This window comes from Oncorhynchus kisutch, linkage group LG13, assembly GCF_002021735.2.
Source record: "Oncorhynchus kisutch isolate 150728-3 linkage group LG13, Okis_V2, whole genome shotgun sequence".
In the NCBI taxonomy this organism is placed as follows: Eukaryota; Metazoa; Chordata; class Actinopteri; order Salmoniformes; family Salmonidae; genus Oncorhynchus; species Oncorhynchus kisutch.
The window spans coordinates 72,267,242-72,286,422 of NC_034186.2; the positions used below are offsets into that span (position 1 = coordinate 72,267,242).

The window sequence follows — 19,181 nt, forward strand, 5'->3', positions numbered from 1 at the left end:
TCCGCCCTAACAATGGGAAGGTAGGCGACGACCTTGGGTATAAAAAAAAAAGGCCCATGTAAATGCATTGGGCTTGTTTTGGACAGTAGGGGAGAGTGAAACCTCTCGCTTCGCCTCAGCGCTCTTTATATTTTTGACTTGCTAGCTATCTAGCCAACTTTCCTTCTCTACAAATGTCTAAAATAGAGTTATTGAGAATGTTTCTAAACCAGAGATTGATAGCGGCAGCTGAGGAGATATTTGGTGTCGTTGAAGAAACCCTAGCAAGGTACCAGGAAGAGGTTTCTCGCACAAGGGAGGAGAACAGTCGTCTACGGCTCACGCTCGATATCCGTACTAAGCCAGATATCAAGTTACATAGACAAGGTGTGTTTGTATTTTCAACATTCATTTAATATGAGACACGATAAGCTATCAATGTAATAAAATGTTGAGTGTAGATGGTTCCAATATCTGTAAGAAGAATACTCCATCTTAAACCCATCTAACTACCCGGCTAACAATTATAGGGAGATTATTTTTTTTATGTTACCCGTAATCGTCCCAAGTTTGATTGTCTAGTTTTCCTTTAGTTATGGAAACATTCTATCTTTGTTAGCAAAGACATTCTGAGAACCCGTTAGCATGTTTTGGTGTTAAAGTTAGAACATTCTCTTTTTAATGTCACACAGATCTTATCAAGAACGTCGTTACAATGTTATCAGAATATATAACAATGTTCTAGACGCGCTTTATGGTACGTTGCAAAAATATTTCTGTCCGGTTTTCGGATGGTTAGGAAACTATTGCAGCAACGTCCCACAAATTCGACACAGGACTTGGTGCCAAGTTCCAGAATGTACGATGTTCATGTTTTAGACACATTTCATGGGAACATTGCAATAACATTTCTGTGTATCAGTTGTCAGTATGTCGCCTGATTTGTCCCGAAAGAAACGTTCTCCCCCCAAAAACCATTACACCTTGTTACTGTTGCCAAGCCCATTAAGACCCTGATTGGTAAACCATTAACATCTCTTTGTCTGTTGGCAAAGTTAAGGTTACTCACACGCCCACAGTGCTTTTAACACACTGTTTTCAACTACCACATTTGACATGCATGATTACATTGTGCATGTTGATTTGTAGTAATTATTATGGAACATGTGGGATTTGAACTCGCAACCAATTTGTTCATGGCAATCAGATCTTCCTGCTATGCCACCATGTCTGTGTCAGTTATCAGTTAATTGCACTATTCTCTCATTTATTTGACTTATTTCAACAATTGAAGGGCTTTCTATATTATCTAATGTTTGTGCAAGTATATTAACCTGTTTTAATGATACTCCTCAATCACTAGGATCAATACGTTTGTATTGAGTGTACTTCAAAGTTAATTCACCCTATTGCTTACACATATCAAGTTGTTTCAGGTCTACTCAAGTGTCTAGGGAGGAGGGTTAGGGTTTCTTCTTGACAGGACCTAACTATTGATGAGTGTTGAGTCAGTAACTAAAAGGTTGCTGGATCGAATCCCCGAGCTGACAAGGTAAAAATCTGTCTTTCTGCCCCTGTACAAGGCAGATAACCTACTGTTCCCTGGACACCAAAGACCTGGATGTCGATTAAGGCAGCCCCCCGCACCTCTCTGATTCAGAGGTGTTGGGTTAAATGCGGAATACACATTTCAGTTGAAGGCATTCAATTGTACAACTGACTAGGAATCCCCCTTTCCCAATGAGGTCATGCCCTAGAGCATGGCTATCCAGCTCTGTTCCTAGAGAGCTACCATCCTGTAGGTTTTCACTCCAACAATAATATAGCACACCTGATTATCCTAATTAGCTGGTGGATACACTGAATCAGGTTAGTTACAACTGGGGTTGGAGTGAAAACCTAGAGGAGGGTAGCTCTCCAGGAACAGGGTTGGAGAGCCCTGCCCTAGAAATAACCCTCATTGGGACAGTCGTTAGGTTGTTCCTCATTGGTGCTAGAGGCCTTGGTTTGAGACCCGCAGGAGAGTCGACCTACTCTCACATTCTTAGCAATATGTTAGTCTTTATTTAGCAACAGTTACAACACACCCATGTTTGAAGTAAATCTCTGTTAAAAGTACACCCAAGAAAATATTTTATTGATCATAGTGATTCAGAAGTATCATTAAAACAGGTTAATATGACCCATCAATATTAGGCAACTCTAGAGAAAGCCCTTAAATTGCTGGAATAAGAAAATAAATAAGAGATCAATCAGATTAACTGACAGCCTACTTTACACAGACATGATGGCGTAGCAGGAAGATTGGACTACTGTGAATGAAGGGGTTGAGAGTTCAAATCCCAGGTGTGGACATGGTGAATAATACTTACTGATTAATTGAACATGCACAATGTAATTATGTATGTCAAATATGGAAGTTTAAAACACAGTGTTTTAAAAGTACTCTGTATGAGTTTCCCTAACCTTGCCTACAGACAAAGATTTGAATGAATCAGTTGTTCACCAATCAGAGCCTTAATTGGCTTGGCAACAGTAACAAGACGTGATGTGTAAAACATTTTATATTGTGGACACAAATGTTTTTGCAAGGTTCCTATTAAACATGTCTCGAACATTAATATCTCATGTTCTGAGAACATGACAACCATGTTCTGTGTATGTTTGGTGGGACATTGATGAAATATTCTCCTAACCAGCAGAAAACTGGAGACATGAATGTTCTTGCAAAATTCCCATGAAACATGTCTAGAACATTAATATATTACGTTCTGAGAACATGGTAACCATGTTCTGGGTATGTTCTATTTGACATTAAGGGAATGGTCTCTTGGAAACATGCCTTGTACATCCCGGGAACATTCCTAAGAAAACGTTAATTAATGACCGAATGAGACGCTTCAGGAAATATTAAAATAAAATACATTTTGTCGTTAGCTGGGTATGTCAATTCAGCTCTTGAATTTTCTATTTCATCCCTCTCTCCTCTCCAGATCTCCAGCAGCTAACTGTCACCGTGTCTGATGAGGTGGTTTCCCCTGAGCAGCAGGAGTGGAGCCCTAGTCTGGGGCAGAAGGACCCAGAACCCACACGGATGAAAGATGAACAGGATGAACCAAGGACCAGTCAGGAGGATGAGAATAATTTCAATGAGTTTATAAATTCTTACGGCTGTGTATCAAGTGACTATTATCAGGACCCAACTCAGTCCTCACTTGAAGAGAGATACTCTCTACCCAGCACCTCAACTGAACAGATCAAAACAGAACCTTATGTAGAAGACTATGGTGTATCAGAACCAACCAGAGAGCCTCAGCCCTTCTCTGGAGTAGATAGAGAGTGTTCTGCAGCTCAGAGTGAAAACAGAGGACATATTGACAGGATGGAGTGTGGAGGACCTCTGTCAGGTCTAATGTTAAAGCCACTCAAATCAAAGAGAACAAAGACAGTAAAAGGACAAAGTTGTCATAGTGTTAAGGACAAGAAATTGAACCATCTAAAATCACACTCGAGACCCAGTGTAAGCTGGGATGCTGCTCCTAGTTGTAAGGTATGTGGAAAGCAATTTGACTCCATGGCTTCTTTATTAAATCATGTGCAAACGCACACACAGGATAAAGAACATCTTTGTGGTGTGTGTGGAAAATTCTGTCAGTCCACAGAAAGTATGATGGATCACCTACAAACTCACATTGGAGCAAAGTGTTGTCATATTTGTGGTAAATATTTTGCTTGGGATGCTTTCCTGAAAAGGCATTTGAGGAGTCATACAGGGGAGAAGCCGTTTCGCTGTCATCATTGTGGCAAAGGATTCAGTCAGAGTGGAAACCTGGCTGTGCATATGAAGAGCCACTCTGGGGAGAAACCGCATTGCTGCTCTGTTTGTGGGAAATGTTTCAGCAGAAACCCTGATCTGACTGTCCACATGAGGACTCATACAGGGGTGAAACCATATAAGTGCCAGTACTGTGGCCAAGGATTCAAGCAGAATTATCACCGGAAACTACACATGAAGATCCACATGGGAAAAACCATATCATTGCCATCTTTGTGACATGTATATCAGCACTAGCACACAGTCAACCTGGCTTGAGATTTCACATGGAAGAGAAGACTTCACTGCAGTGTCTGGCAGAGGCTTTGTATAGACTGGAAGTTTGGGAGGACATATAATGACAATGCACAGAATACTTTAGTGTAGAAAATACTGACTGTAGACCTGGTTTGTGATGCATGTTTCACTCAGCTGCTTTATTGAGGAAATATGTTACTCGCAGTGACTGTTAATATGTGGTTGTTTTACCTGTTTTGAATACACTGACTGTAAGTTTCTCTGGGTAAGACAGTGCAATTATGTTTCACTGTTAGTCTACACCTGTTGCTTACAAAGTGTGTCAGAAAAAGATTGATTTGATTTGATTGCTGCTAAATGTTTCAAATGGATGAAGTCCCCTAGAAGGTCTAAGAACATTCACAAGAGGGAGAAACCATAATAACAACCCGCTGAAAAACCTCCTGACAACACGGCAGTAGTTTCCTGTGTAGGGAGAGTGTTTCAGACCGTACAAGAGGTGCATTAAAACATGTAGTTCTCTGAATCGACTGGCTTTATTTCTATGAAATACAGTGCCTTCAGAAAGTATTCATACCCCTTGACTTATTCCACATTTTGTTCTGTTACAGCCTGTATTCAAAGTCGATTCATATTTTTCCTCACCCATCTACACACAATACCCCATAATAACGAAGTGAAAACATGTTTTAATAAATGTATTGAAAATGAATTACAGAAATATCTCATTGACGTATGCACACCCCTTAGCTCAGGTGCATCCAATTTCCTTTGATCATCCTTGAACTGTCGCTACAACTTGATTGGAGTCCAGCTGTGGCCAATTCAATTGTTCAGACATGATTTAGAAAGAAACACACCTGTCTATATAAGGTAACACAGTTGACAGTCCATGTCAGAGAGGGCAGATAGGCAATCTAGGGCACTCAGGATGTGCGATGGTGCATTTACAACTACACCGGTTGAGGCTTTACAAGTAGATAATGGGGAAATGCCACTAACCCTTAGAGTTAAGTGTTTCCTGGCGTACCTGGCAAGAAGGGTAGTATGGGAGATCATCCTACACTGACAGTATTGGAAGACTGCTGGTAATATGAAAGATATCAAAAGAGGGGTTTTGACCCAGAGATTTGGAAAAGGGGTTTATAAAGATGGACACCAGGGAACTTGTTATAGAGCCATCTGTGGCAATAGGAAATGTGTTACTGTGGTTTTATACAAGACCACATGTCGATTTTAGCCTGATCGAAGAAAAGAAACGGTGGTGTGAAGAAGATCATGTAGCAACAATAGTGGATCAATATATTACTGATCAGTTTTATTCTTGTCTTGCAGTGCATACAGATGGTTCAAAGGATCTCATCAATGGGAAGACAGGAGCAGGTGCATTTATTATTGAGTTCGATGTTAATCTCTGCAAGAGGCTAACAAATGATTTATCTGTAGATTCAACAGAAATAGTTGTGATAATTGTTGGATTGCAATGGATAGAGGTCCAACCAGGAAGAATAGCAATATGTTCGGACTCTACGTCTGTTTTGTGTAGTTTAAGATCTGGAAAGCATTTCGCTACATCCACAATAATGTACTAAATGTGTGTTTGTGACAAATAAAATGTGATTTTGATTTGAAAGTCAGAACATGAGGATTTATGGGTAGAAATAATGCTGCTGTTGTTGGGCTTATAAAGAAATGGTATTGACATTCAGTTCTGTTGGATTCCAGCTCATAAAGAAGTTAATGGAAATGATATAGTAGATATAATAGCCAAACAAACTGTGAAAATAATATTATGGATATACAGGTGCAGTTGGGTTGAGAGGAAATTAAAACATTGATTCGGAAAAATGGGTTCGATTGCTGGCAGAGACAATGGGATGAAAGTAGTAAGGGCAAACATTTTTATAGTACAAGGAAATCTGTACGGGAGATAATGTCATATAATGGGAACAGAAGGGAGGGAGTTATGTTGTGTAGGATCAGATTAGGGCATACGGAATTGAATCCTCTTGGAAATTGATAGGGAAGCATGGTACTGGAATGTGTAATGGCTGTATGGTATTTTGTGAAATGTGTGATGTAGAAAGGGAGAGGTTGTTTGACAGGACGGGAATAGGGAGAAGGTGGTATTTTATGTGGGGATGATGGGAGTAGTGAGGTTTGTAGGGAATTATTTTATTTTATTAGAAGTTCAGGGTTAGTTGAGAGAATATAGTGGTATAGATAGGTCATGACCGGCCTCACACTCCAGAACAGTAGGTGGTGGTGTATGCACCTGCGAGTTGGTTGCGATTCGCCAATAAAAACTTAAAGAAGAAGTGCATGTCAGAGCAGAATCTATACCATGAAGTCCAAGGAACTCTAGTTCTCTGAGATACAATTGTGATGAGGCATATAGCTGGGGAAGGGTATAAAACAATGTCTAGAGTGTTGAAAGTTTCTGAGAGCTCAGCGGTCTCCATCGTTGGGAAATTGAAAAGAATGTGGAGCTACCCAGACTCTGCCTAGAGCTTGCCTTCCGACCAAATGGAGCAACCGGGCAAGTAGGACCTTGGTCAGGGAGGTGACCAAGAACGCAATGACCACTCAGAGTGCCTTGGCTGTGATGGGAGAACCTGCCAGAAGGACAACAGTCTCTACAGCACTTCGCCAATCTGGGCTTTATGGGAGAGTGGCCAGATGGAAGCCACTCCTGAGAAAAAGGCACATGACGGCATGCCTGGAGTTTGCAAAAAAAGGAATGTGAAAGACAGATCATAAGGCAAAATATTCTGTGGTCTGGTGAGACAAATTGAACACTTTGGCCTGAATGCAAAGCTCTATGTCTGGAGAAAACCAGACACAGCTCATCACCCGTCTAACATCATCCCTACTGTGAAGCATGGTGGGGGCAGCATCATGCTATGGGGATGCTTTTCAGCAGCAGGGACTGGAAGACTGGCAAGGATAGATGAAACAATGAATGGAGCCAAATACAGGCAAATACTTAATGAGAACCTGGTCAGAGTGCAAATGACTTTGGACTGGGGTGAAGATTTGCATTCCAACAGGACAGTGAACCTAAGCATACAGCCAAAGCAACATTGGAATGGCTTCAAAACAATAAAAGTTATTGAGTCACCCAGCCGAAGCCCAAACTTGAATCCCATTGAAAATCTGTGGAAAGACTTGAAGATTGCTGTTCATCGCCGCTCCCCATCTGACTAAACAGAGCTTGAGAAAATCCCCAAATCCAGATGTGCAAAGCTGATACAGACATACCCAAGACAACTCAAAGTTGTAATCACCTCCAAAGGTGCTTCTACAAAGTATTGACTCAGTGGTGTGAATACTTATTTAAATGAGATATTTAAGTATTTCTCATTATGAGGTACTGTGTGTAGATGGGTGAGATTTTATTTTGTTAGATACATTTTGAATTCAGACTAACAACACAATGTGGAATAAGTCAAGGGTTATGAATACTTTCTGAAGGCACTGTACATCACTCCTCTTCTCTTCCTTGAATTAATTGCAGACATGAGAATGTTGAATTAGTGATAACATTACGGTGTATTTTATTTTTTGTGTACTTTTGTGATCTAGGGAGGCAATGATTGATCTAAACTTCAGATTTGCACCAGTAGTGCTGTAGCAGCACCACCAGCTCTGCAGTCTATTACATGTAGGTGCTGGGCTTTAATAGAAATGCACACACTGGAGGACCTCCAACAATAGATTGGGAAATACTTATTCAATCTGATCAATGATTAGTATGAAAAGGGATTAGAGATTAATTAATTTTGCCTATTAATAATCAGCCCTCTTCTCAAAAGCAGCACAGCCGGCGTCACCTGCAGGATCGCGACGACCTGTGCCTGCCGCTCCAGTAGGGGGCGACAATGCTAAATGTATTAAACCGTGCACGCACAAAGACTGACAGCGCTCTTTGTCTTGTTTACTTTGTTTACGTTGGTAGCTCGCTGGCTAACTTGGCTAGCGAGACAGCTTTTCTTCTCAAAAAATGTCTAAAATGGAGTACTTGAGAGTGTTTCTCAACCAGAAATTAATAGCTGCAGCTGAAGAGATATTTGGTGTCGTTGAAGAAACGATAGCAGAGTACCAGGAAGAGGTTTCTCACACAAAGGAGGAGAACAGGCGTCTACGGAGCATGCTGGATATTCGTTCTAAGCCACAGATCAAGTTACACAGACGAACAGGTGTTTGTTTTAATAACATTAATTTCATATGAATTACGATTAGCTTTCCATTTAATTAATGTTGTAGAGTATTTACAAAACCAAGTTCTGTAAAAAATATAATGATTGTAAGCCGAGCTACGTCTCAAATCAGCTTTTGAGTTTTTCCCACCCCATTATCTCCAGACCCCCAGCAGCTCACTGTCACCGTGTCTGATGAGCAGCAGGAGTGGAACCCCAGTCTGGGGCAGAAGGACCCAGAACCCACACTGATGAAAGATGAACAGAATGAACCAAGGACCAGTCAGGAGGATGAGAATCATTTCAACGAGTTTATAAATTCTTACGGCTGTGTATCAAGTGACTATTATCAGGACCCAACTCAGTCCTCACTTGAAGAGAGATACTCTCTACCCAGCACCTCAACTGAACAGATCAAAACAGAACCTTATGTAGAAGACTATGGTGTATCAGAACCAACCAGAGAGCCCCAGCCCTTCTCTGCAGTAGATACAGAGTGTTCTGCAGCTCAGAGTGAAAACAGAGGGCATATTGACAGGATGGAGAGTGGAGGACCTCTGTCAGGTCTAATGTTAAAGCCACTCAAATCAAAGAGAACAAAGACAGTAAAAGGACAAAGTTGTCATAGTGTTAAGGACAGGAAATTGAACCATCTAAAATCACACTCGAGACCCAGTGTAAGCTGGGATGCTGCTCCTAGTTGTAAGGTATGTGGAAAGCAATTTGACTCCATGGCTTCTTTATTAAATCATGTGCAAACGCACACACAGGATAAAGAACATCTTTGTGGTGTGTGTGGAAAATTCTGTCAGTCCACAGAAAGTATGATGGATCACCTACAAACTCACATTGGAGCAAAGTGTTGTCACATTTGTGGTAAATATTTTGCTTGGGATACTTTCCTGAAAAGGCATTTGAGGAGTCATACAGGGGAAAAGCCGTTTCACTGTCATGATTGTGGCAAAGGATTTACTCAGCGTGGACACCTAAACTTACATATGAGGAGCCACACTGGGGAGAAACCACATCAATGCCAGGATTGTGGCAAATGTTTCAGCCAGAATACATCTCTGATAGTGCACATGAGGACTCACACAGGGGAGAAGCCATACATTTGTCCTGTATGTAGAAAATGCTTTACCACATCAAGTATGTTAAAGAAGCATCACACAGCTCACAAACATATAGGTGTCTTGAATGTGGCCAATGCCACAATGGATACAGACCATATGGAGCCACATGAAGAGAGTTTACAGAGAGAAGAACACATGACTGTTCCCTGTGTGGGGGGAGAGAATCAGACAGCAGACTGAGAGATACGTGAGAGGAGAATCAGGACATAGCCCTCCTCAGGACACTGCTCTCTGATTAATATCATGTTCTAACAGAGAGCAGTTAGTGGGTTTCTGAGCAACAGGAGTCCCTGCTCATTAGTTATAGGATGACACAGAGGACATGGTGTGATCCACTGTTCTCTGTCTGTATATAAACCTTGCATTGGTCTTTAGAGTAATATGTCTTGTTCATATATGGTAATATGTCACAATACATCTGCCCTGATGTTGCAAACAGCCTAGTATTCAGAATGTTTGTTCCCTTGTGTTTAGTGTGGCAAGATCTTCCATACACTAAATTCCATACTTACCTCTGAGCCTAATGCCAAAATGCACCAAGGGAAAAAATATATATTTCATGTGTATTTACATGTATTGAGAATTGGTATGATACAGTTACGCTATGTTCAAGGGGAACCAAATATACCACCTGAAATGAGAGCTTCTTCTTTCAACCAACCCAGATTTTGTACATTCCCAGACATCCATAAAGTATTACAGAATAAATGGCTGATGTGTTAATTGAAGTGTATTTTTTTTAGCTTCTCTCTTCTCTGGCAGCATTGCGGGATCATGTTGGGAACCAACCATGCAACCATTATCTGATGAAATCAATACAAGTGTTAGGAAAAGGACACAGGCTCCAATCTTTAAATAAAAGCCCTTTTAATTCTCTGTAAAGGCAGTTGAAATATATCTGAGCTGTCTATCAAATGGCTGCATCTACACACTAATCATTTAGTGAGTTATACTGGTGTGGACACAGACCCTGTTGCACGAAGAGAAGCTCCATGGGGTAGGGACGTCCCAAGAGGAGTTCGGTCAGCTGGAGGAGGAAGCTCTCGCTTGGAGGTTGTGTTGTGATGCACAAGATTTGAGGTTTGTTTGAATGACTTCGTGCCTGGAGAACTGTGTGGAGTCAGAACTGGGTGAATGAATTAAAAAAAACATTATTTAACTAGGCAAGTCAGTTAAGAACATATTCTTATTTTCAATGACGGCCTAGGAACAGTGGGTTAACTGCCTGTTCAAGTGCAGAATGACAGCTCGGGGATTTGAACTTGCAACCTTCCAGTTACTAGTCCAACACTCTAACCACTAGGCTACCCTGCCACCCCAAGTTGTTGATGCGTGAGAAGTTTGGAAGTCTGACAGCCGAAAAGGAGGCAAGTAGTGAGGATGAAATGGAGAATGCGGGTCAAGGAATGGTCAGTAGTAGAAAGACAGGAAGAATAGTGCTGACACTGAAAGCAGTGGTTGGTCTAGTAAAGAAAGCATAAAGAGGGCCAAGGTAAGAAGCAAGAGTAATAATGTGTGGGAGTGGAAAGTGGTGATTGTGTTTGATGAGACCACAGGGCCTCATTTACACCCTATCCAACTAACCAATGCAGTACAGAAAGAGATGGGTGAAGTCAGATTAGCCAGATTAGCCCAGTTCATTGGAAATGGTAGATTGTTCATATTTTGTTGTAGCCTGATGGAAAGCTTAATGGGAAGAATATGAAAAGTAATGTCCCTGGTGCCAATACTAGGTTGAGGGGAGTCATCACTGCGGTCCCAATATCTATGTCCATAGATGATATTACAGAAATGTGACAGGAAGCAGAGTGATTGAGGGCAAAAGGTTGATCGGTAGGAAAGAGGGTCAAAGAGGTGAAAGCTTATCAGTGCTGTTGACGTTTGAGAAGGTTTTACCCAGACAAGTACAGAAAGGATTCATCAGTTTCAATGTCAGAGAATTTCTCCCATATATATTGCTGTGTTTTAAATGCAGAAGAATGGGACATGTAGGTGCTCAGGGTAAAGGACAGAAAGTATGTGGGGAACATGGTTACGGTGAATGTGAGAGCAATGTGAAGGTAATTGTGGGGGGGGGGGGGGGGGTGTAGCATTTGGTAGATCCCAGGTGCAGAGAGAGGCTCAGAGGTATAGAATCAGTCATGATGTATCATATGCAGAGGCTGTAAAATAGATTAGTGGAACTACAGTGTGGAATGATGGAGCTTCCATGGTGGAGCTTACTGCACTAAGTGGACCTAATGTCCTGGTGCTTCTACTGGACCTGGCATGGTTTCGAGACCCGTTCAGAAATCTTGTGCTTATGAATGTGCTGGGTCAAAGGACACTTTGATAGTGAATGAAGTTAACTTCATAGCTTTCATTGGTAAGGTTATCAACACGACTCAGGTTGTGGAAAGCAGAAATGCCAAGTTGAAGGTTATTGTGGATGCGGCAAAAGTTGTTATTGGGAGTAACATATGTTACTGTTGAAATGGTTGTAGACATAGACATAGCTGAATAATCTTAAGGGTGGATTGTTTCAGTGTAGCCGATGTGAAATGGCTAGCTAGTTAGCGGTGGTGCGCGCTAGTGGCGTTTCAATCGGTGACGTCACTTGCTTTGAAACCTTGCTCTACAAGGGCCGCGGGTTTTGTGGAGCGATGGGTAACGATGCTTCGAGGGTGACTGTTGATGTGTGCAGAGCGTCCCTGTTTCGCGCCCAGGTCGGGCGAGGGGCAGATGTAAAGTCTATACTGTTACATCAGCATGATATAGATCAAGTTTAATGGGTTGTGGTGGCGTATCAGTTTTTTTGGGGGGTAGAAGTTAGTAGGGATTTATTGTTTTATTTAATTTAATTTGCTTGGTAGTACAGAATTAGGCAGACCATGATTGATCGCATTCTCCAGCACAGTAGGTGGCGACATGCACTTTAAACGGTTGCTTTCGCGGACCGCCATGATATCATAGAAGAAAACTGTCGCATTCCACTCCAGCAGAGGGCGATAGTCAATCATTTGTGATGCCCTACACAGAGGGGCATGCGCTTCTGTGTTTATATTCTGCAGAAGTGCATGCTAATTTTGCATGAAAGAAAATAAACAATAAAAACTGTCAAAAAGAGAGTTGAAGAGAGAATTTCTCAACCAGAAATTAACAGCGGCTGCTGAGGAGATATTTGGGGTCGTTGAAAAAACGATAACAGTACCCGCTAGACGTTTTCCATACGAAAGAGGAGAATGAACGTCTTCGTGGGCTGTTGATGTTGCACAAAGGAGGTATGTAGCTTCATTCAGTCAATTGTTTGTAGCGTCTAACCACATACAAAATGGGAGGGGTAGCTACACGGGTGTCTATCTAATAACGTTACCAAGCTTTCTACCCAGATCAAAAATGTTTGTCAATGGTGAGTCTTCATTGAAAGTGCTGGTTACAAAACCTAAATGTACAGTGAAGTCTGGGGAACTGGCCTTCGAGCTGAGATCCTCAACGTGTGAAACAGAGCCACTGCATTTCTTCCCAGTTTTGTTTTTGAAAAGGAGGAGACGAGCATCCAGCAACGCAACCTGGTATCAACGTTTCATATTATTCTGTACTTAATTCCGAAGCTTTCCATTTAGTATTTGTTACTTTTCATATGGTATTTATTAATTTGTGGATGTCCATCATCCATTTTGTGTATGTTACTAATTACAATTTGTGTGATGTTATAAATTTGCTAAATGTACAATATGTTATGAATTTGCAAAACGTTACGAATTCCAATTTGTTTTGGATAAAGTTAGCTAGGTGGCTAACGCTAATTTGATCTAGCTGGCTAACGTTAGCTAGGATAGGTGTTAGGGTTAAGAGTTAAGGTTAGGGGAGGGGTTAGCTAAGTAGTTGCAAAGTAGTAAGTCGTTGAAAAGTTGCTACACGCTACCTTTGTACTAGACGTTTCCATTATACACCCATCCATCCACCCTGACCAACCACCCTCCTTTCATTTTTGCCTTAAAGTAACCTTCTGTCTTATGTAACCATACCAAACGTAACAGATCATACTTATTTGAACATCCAGGACGTACTTTTACTATGTTACGTCTAGTCTGAGACCAGGCTGAGCAAAGTAATACAACAGTAGTTACATACACTGCTGTTCTATCACGCATGCAATGATGTCTGAGGGAATAAAGCATTGTTTGTTGTTTGAAGTGACATCTTTGTTGTTGTAATATTCCAAACAGATGTGGCAGTTTTACCAAAACGCATTCCAACTTTAACAGATCTACATGTGCAACTGTTTCTCATTCCCTCCAGAGTCCGACTGCCAGCAGCAGGCTGAAGCTACTATCACTTTGGTGCAGGTTGCCCCTGAGCAGCAGCAGTCATGTACTCAAGAGTGGGGCCTCCGTCTAAGACAGGAGGACCCAGAGCCCACAGTGTAAAGAGGAAGAGGATACCCACTGGATCAGTGAGGTTGAAGAACACATTCAAAAGCTGGAGTCTGATTCCAAAGAATATCCAGACCAAGTATCCACTTCTGAAGGTGGGTTCACTGACAAGCTCTCAACACATATCACCAAGCCATAACATTGGTCAGTGGGCATACAGCTATCCCTTTCAGCAAACAATTTATTGTAACACAGTCGTGCGGTTGTTGTTAGTTGTATTTTAGGTAATACTCTTTGAAATCAAGGGGCATTTTATTTGTGGAAATTATAGGGAAATCGTACAGTCTGTGGCTTTAAGTTCTGTTGACGCTGTGTCCTTTCTTTTTTCAGATTTCACATTCCAAATGGAGACAGAAGGGTCGGTAAATGAAGCCATCAAACTGAAAGTCATCCTCAACGACAACAGAATAGAGAAAGTGATTCTGCCCTCTCAACCTGACTCACTGAATGAGCTGATATCAACGCTCAAGGAGAAACTGCATCTGAAGTTTGATTTCAGTCTTCTTTATGAAGACCCTGATTTCAACAACGAGCTCCTCAACTTAGAGACCGTTGAAGACTTGCCTTCTCCTAGGGCTACGGGGAAGGTTTTGCGAATATGACGTGATACAGACCTCGGTTTAACCGGAGTCTCAGCCACCGAGTTACAGGACGCCCAGCAGTTTTTGTCATAGCCACTTTCTCGATGGAAGTTGAGTTTGCTCTGAGAGAGAGCAATTGTGCATATCTGAGACGTGAAACGGTGCTGAAAATAACAAGGGATCAAAAACACAACATTCTTCATAGGATGGCTTGGACAATCTTCAATTCCAAAGCGTACCCAAGTGACAGAGAAACAGAGGCCGGAGATGGTCCATGAGATGATGAAAGAAAACCGAGACCTGCCACTCATCAATCAACACATGCAGAAGACATTTGCTCTCCGACACCAAGAAATAGTTCAATCCAGTCCTACGGTAGAGCATCTCAGAACACGCTGGCCAGCACTCTTCCTCGAAGCCCAGGTTAAGCAGACTAAGAAAAGTTGTCTTTGTTATGAGAACATGAATGGACAATCTACATTTCCATTGCAGTTCAGACCTTTTTGATGCATGTCACATGGGCTTCTGATTGTACTCACAAGTCATGGTTATCAGTAACAACATTCTCAGGGCAGGCTCAACTTGCCTGACTGACATAAATTGGGATGTTCTGTGTGCTTTGTCTTTTCCTTTAGGTACATGCTGAGTTTCAGAGAATCACCAATCAGAGCCTGCAGCAGACGTTCTACTCTGCCTTGGACCACCACACGCCCCGCCTGCTGACCCTGTTCAGGGAGAAGGAGGGGAAGTCCACTGAGAGTGTACAACGAGCAGGTGAGTGGGATTCACTGGATCAGGGATGGACAATCTTGGTGTGGCTGCAGATTCTTGTTTCAACCAAGCAGTGACACACCTGGTTCACTTAATCAACTAATCTTCAACCAATACTTTGTTTACTGCTTGGTTGGAACAAAAGCCTGTAGCCACACCTGCTTTTTGTGCATAAGATTGGCTACCCGTGTGCTATATGGACATGTGCTTCAGCTATTGGCTGTGACTGGAACCAGATTAGATTACTCCTATGTTGGGGTTGACGAGCTCAACTTGCTGGATTATTTAAATGCTAAATGACATTGTGAAATGTGCTCTCTTTAGTTCACTTCACAGGGAGAAAATAACATCACTGTGGCCCGTTCTGCAGTCCTGGCTGGTCTCCCTTTGTTGTTACGAGAGGATAGTTCTGATGTCTTCAAAATCGTTGAGGTACTCACCTGGTTTTACAGCCTGTACCATTATCAACGCATTCTTTTGTATTGTGTTTTTTAAACTTAGTTTTTTTCCTCTGTCATTAAAGTGGGAGAACTCAGCAACCCTGGTATTCTGGATGGAGTTTCCATTCTCTCAGTGGTGGGCCAGCACAATGAGGTGGTGGGTGGTATACCCATCAGACCGGCCCATGTATCCATTGTCCTTGAGGATAAGATCGTCATGACTAACTCCCGCTCCTGGCCAGACGCTCTCGTGGTTGTTTTTGGGTTACTCTACTCCCTCCATCTGAACTTCCCCATAGTCCTGGGCAGCACCTCTGAGTTCATGCAGAAAGTCTTCCTGAACCTCGACGATGGAAAACTGAAGCCCAAGCGGCTAGCGCTGAAAAATGAACTGTTGGCCTAATTCTGTAGTGATGAGATGGATTTTTACTTTGAGTGACCTCCTATATGCGGAGTGAGTGGTTTGAAAACAATGGTTATTTTTGTTTGTTTTTTGTGCAGGTAATGGATTTGATATTGTATTTCAATTAACTTATAACCCTTTTATGTGAAAGGAAGACACAGGTCAGTCAACACATTAACTTGCCACATACAGTCGATCTGCGACCCAGTTCTCTACCTTTGTTATACAGCTGCAGAAAACCCCCAAATGTTTTCTAGAACATTTCACCTTTGCAGACATTCCGACTGGCACAAAATACATGTTGATAAAATGTTTATTAAAGTGTCTTTACCTGCTATTGTCTATCTTCTCTGGCAGTGTTGCGTGATCCTGGCCTTCTATCTGAATTCTAAATGCTCACCAAGACACAGGACTCTGTCTTAACTGTTGTAACACACTGAATATATGCTGTACACCCCCTTTTGCACTCAGAACAGCCTCAATTTGTCAGGCATGGACTCTACAAGATGTCAAAGCGTTTCACAGGGATGATGGCCCATGTTGACTCCAATGTGTCCAACAGTTGTCAAGTTGGCGCGATGTCCTTTAGGTAGTGGACTGTTCAGAGATGACGTCTGTGTGTGTTCCGTCTGACTTCTGTCCAGCTGAGGTTTCTCCACACTGCCGGCACAGCTCCATGTCAACTTGATGCAAACACTAGTATCTGTGAGACGGTTTCTCTGTCAACACAGCTCACTGGTTTGTCTGTCTGTCTCGTTGGTCTGCCTGTCGCTGGTATGTGTGTCTGTTGCTAGTCTGGGAGGTAGTGTTGGTCGCCTTCACGGTTCACTCAGACACAAAGGTCTCTGTGTGTATTTTTGTGTGTGCACACGTGCAAGTGAGTCTGTTCTTAATTACAATGAGCACCATGTCAGCATATTTCTCAGCTTGTGAATGGATGAGTGAGTTAATGAGGGAGGGTTTATATGTGTGTTTTCCTACGACTAAGGGAGTAGTTATTAGATTTCACTGTCATGCAGCCTGAGCCCTCCCCCTTTGACTGACACTGAGAATACTTCACCAGATTGGCAAAAACAAGAAACATTGAAACGCCTGTGACTCCAATTAGTATATAATCAAGGCAGCCTGTCAGTCAGTCCATGGCTCTGTGATCACATAAGTAGTTCACTTACCGGTAGAACAGACAGCACCATTGACAGAAAGTCTTGCCTGATTGAATGCCGAGGGAAGCCTGGTACAGAAATGACATGATAAAATGGTAATTACACTGTAATAATTTGATTGGCGAAACTTCTGTGTGTTAGCCAAGCTGCAATGATGGACAGGCCATGTAAATGACATCTATTTATTCTATGCAACCTATTTCTACGTCTTTGCCATTGTCCTTCTCACTCACCCTGGTGAAGGATGGCTCTAAGAATATCTCCCTGATGTGATGTCATCAGAATGGAATGTCAGGATCGTCCTGTAGATGCTGCAATACGGAATGCTGCCGACATACTTCTCTATGGTGACTTTAAACGCCACACAACCAATTTACCATGGAATATCTCAGCTCAACATGAGGGCAGGAGAAGGCTAATAGCACTTGCCAGTTAAACACTGTGACATTAATATACCTCTGTTTACTTCTTTACTACTAATGAACTCTTGTTGAATGCATGTTATTCCTATGGTTAATGCAGAGTACAGTAGCTGTTCTGAATGGTAACATGGATGACTATACAGCACTATAAACAGACTATAAGGCAAAGACCTACCCTGTTAGTTCCTATCTGTAAATAGAGATCAAAGTAAAATAGTTTTATGTGAATAGTCAGACCGTAGCATGTTAACACACTGTCCAGCTGCATATGCAATTACCATGTAAATACTGGATGGTTTTAACTTCACTTGGTATAAAGAGGGAATCGTAAGTCACACCATCACATGTACTGTATGAAGAGGATGAAGTTGCCTCTTTGTGGTTGAAACATTATTAATACAAACTATAGGAGCATTTATTCTAAACAGCACAGAGGCATTTGTCACATTTAGCCTAGAACACATTCAGCCCTGAGCTTCTAACAGCATCGGTAAATCATAAGATTCCAGCTCCTCCTATCAGTTTCCTTCTTTCATTTAGTGTGGTCTGGAATGTTGGCTGTACAGGGATGGTGCTCACTGGTGCTACACAACTTTCATGTCTCACACTCATCCCATACATATGTCTCCTATTAGCTACACTCGCCCAGAGAGAGGGAGGAAAGGGAAGGAGAGGGGGGAAAGGGAAGGCGAGAGGGAGGAGAGAGGGGGGGAAAGAGGAAGGAGGGGGGGAAGAGAGGGAGAGAGAGAGGAGAGAGGATAGGGAAGGAGAGAGGGAGAGGAGAGGGGGCGAGGGAAGGTGAGAGGGAGGGAGGGAGGGAGGAGAGGGCGAGAAGGAGGGAGGGAGAGGGAAGGAGAGAGGAGAAGGGAGAGAAAGAGAGTGAGACAGTTGGGTGAGGGAGAATAAAGGAATTCGATATACAGTACCAGTCAAAAGTTTGGACATCTACTCATTCAAGGGTTTTTCTTTATTTTTAAATATTTTCTACATTGTAGAATAATAGTAAAGACATCAAAACTATGAAATAACACATGGAATCACGTAGTAAAAAAAAACTGTTAAACAAATCAAAATATATTTTAGATTTCTACAAAGCAGCCACCCTTTGCCGTTCATGATAGCTTTGCACACTCTTGGCATTCTCTCAACCAGCTTCATCTGGAATGCTTTGCCAACAGTCTTGAAGGAGTTAACCACATATGCTGAGCAATTGTTGGCTGCTTTTCCTTCATTCTGTGGTCCAACTCATCCCTAACCATCTCAATTGGGTTGAGGTCAGGGCATCTGATGCAGCACTCCGTCACTCTCCTTCTTGGTCAAATAGCTCTTACACAGCCTGGAGGTGTGTTTTGGGTCATTGTCCTGTTGAAAAACTAATGATAGTCCCACTCAGCGCAAACCAGATGGGATGGTGTATCGCTGCAGAATTCTGTGGTAGCCATGCTGGTTAAGTGTGCCTTGAATTCTAAATAAATCACAGTGTCACCAGAAAAGCCCCATCACACCTCCTCCTCCATGCTTCACGGTGGAAACCACACGAGATCATCCGTTCACCTACTCTGCGTCTCACAAGACACATCGGTTGGAACCAAAAATCTCAAAT

At 42.2% G+C, this 19,181-nt stretch overlaps 3 protein-coding genes across 6 annotated transcripts; all 3 read left to right on the forward strand.

Moving 5' to 3' along the window:
• Window positions 1-30: 30 nt before the first annotated feature.
• LOC109906325 (zinc finger protein 37-like) lies at window positions 31-4,763 on the forward strand. Its single transcript, XM_031787180.1, has 2 exons — window positions 31-366; window positions 2,973-4,763. Exons 1-2 carry the CDS (start codon window positions 174-176, stop codon window positions 4,031-4,033), a joined length of 1,254 nt encoding a protein of 417 aa, XP_031643040.1. The 5' UTR covers window positions 31-173; the 3' UTR covers window positions 4,034-4,763.
• A 1,067-nt stretch (window positions 4,764-5,830) lies between these two features.
• LOC109906291 (zinc finger protein 569-like) lies at window positions 5,831-10,106 on the forward strand. Its single transcript, XM_020503924.2, has 2 exons — window positions 5,831-8,250; window positions 8,416-10,106. Exons 1-2 carry the CDS (start codon window positions 8,055-8,057, stop codon window positions 9,561-9,563), a joined length of 1,344 nt encoding a protein of 447 aa, XP_020359513.2. The 5' UTR covers window positions 5,831-8,054; the 3' UTR covers window positions 9,564-10,106.
• Window positions 10,107-12,382: 2,276 nt separating this feature from the next.
• Window positions 12,383-16,328, forward strand: LOC109906345 (uncharacterized). 4 transcript variants are annotated; one of them, XR_002257387.2, is made up of 6 exons: window positions 12,386-12,643; window positions 13,665-13,893; window positions 14,129-14,802; window positions 15,015-15,153; window positions 15,475-15,582; window positions 15,674-16,328. XR_002257387.2 is itself a non-coding variant. In XM_020504010.2 (5 exons), exons 3-5 carry the CDS (start codon window positions 14,647-14,649, stop codon window positions 15,991-15,993), a joined length of 615 nt encoding a protein of 204 aa, XP_020359599.1. In that variant the 5' UTR covers window positions 12,384-12,643; window positions 13,665-13,893; window positions 14,129-14,646; the 3' UTR covers window positions 15,994-16,328. The 4 variants fall into 4 exon arrangements, 2 of the variants coding, with proteins under 2 accessions (XP_020359599.1, XP_031643041.1); XR_004202514.1 differs by having other exon boundaries at window positions 12,383-12,643; window positions 14,129-15,153; XM_020504010.2 differs by lacking the exon at window positions 15,475-15,582 and having other exon boundaries at window positions 12,384-12,643.
• Window positions 16,329-19,181: the final 2,853 nt, after the last annotated feature.

Coding starts and splice junctions, on each gene's coding strand:
- LOC109906325 (XM_031787180.1), top strand. CDS start 174: ATGTCTAAAATAGAGTTATTGAGAATGTTTCTAAACCAGAGATTGATA. Junction 367..2,972: donor TATCAAGTTACATAGACAAG/GTGTGTTTGTAT, acceptor TCTCCTCTCCAG/ATCTCCAGCAGCTAACTGTC.
- LOC109906291 (XM_020503924.2), top strand. CDS start 8,055: ATGTCTAAAATGGAGTACTTGAGAGTGTTTCTCAACCAGAAATTAATA. Junction 8,251..8,415: donor CAAGTTACACAGACGAACAG/GTGTTTGTTTTA, acceptor CATTATCTCCAG/ACCCCCAGCAGCTCACTGTC.
- LOC109906345 (XM_020504010.2), top strand. CDS start 14,647: ATGGTCCATGAGATGATGAAAGAAAACCGAGACCTGCCACTCATCAAT. Junction 14,803..15,014: donor CACTCTTCCTCGAAGCCCAG/GTTAAGCAGACT, acceptor CTTTTCCTTTAG/GTACATGCTGAGTTTCAGAG. Junction 15,154..15,673: donor TGAGAGTGTACAACGAGCAG/GTGAGTGGGATT, acceptor CTGTCATTAAAG/TGGGAGAACTCAGCAACCCT.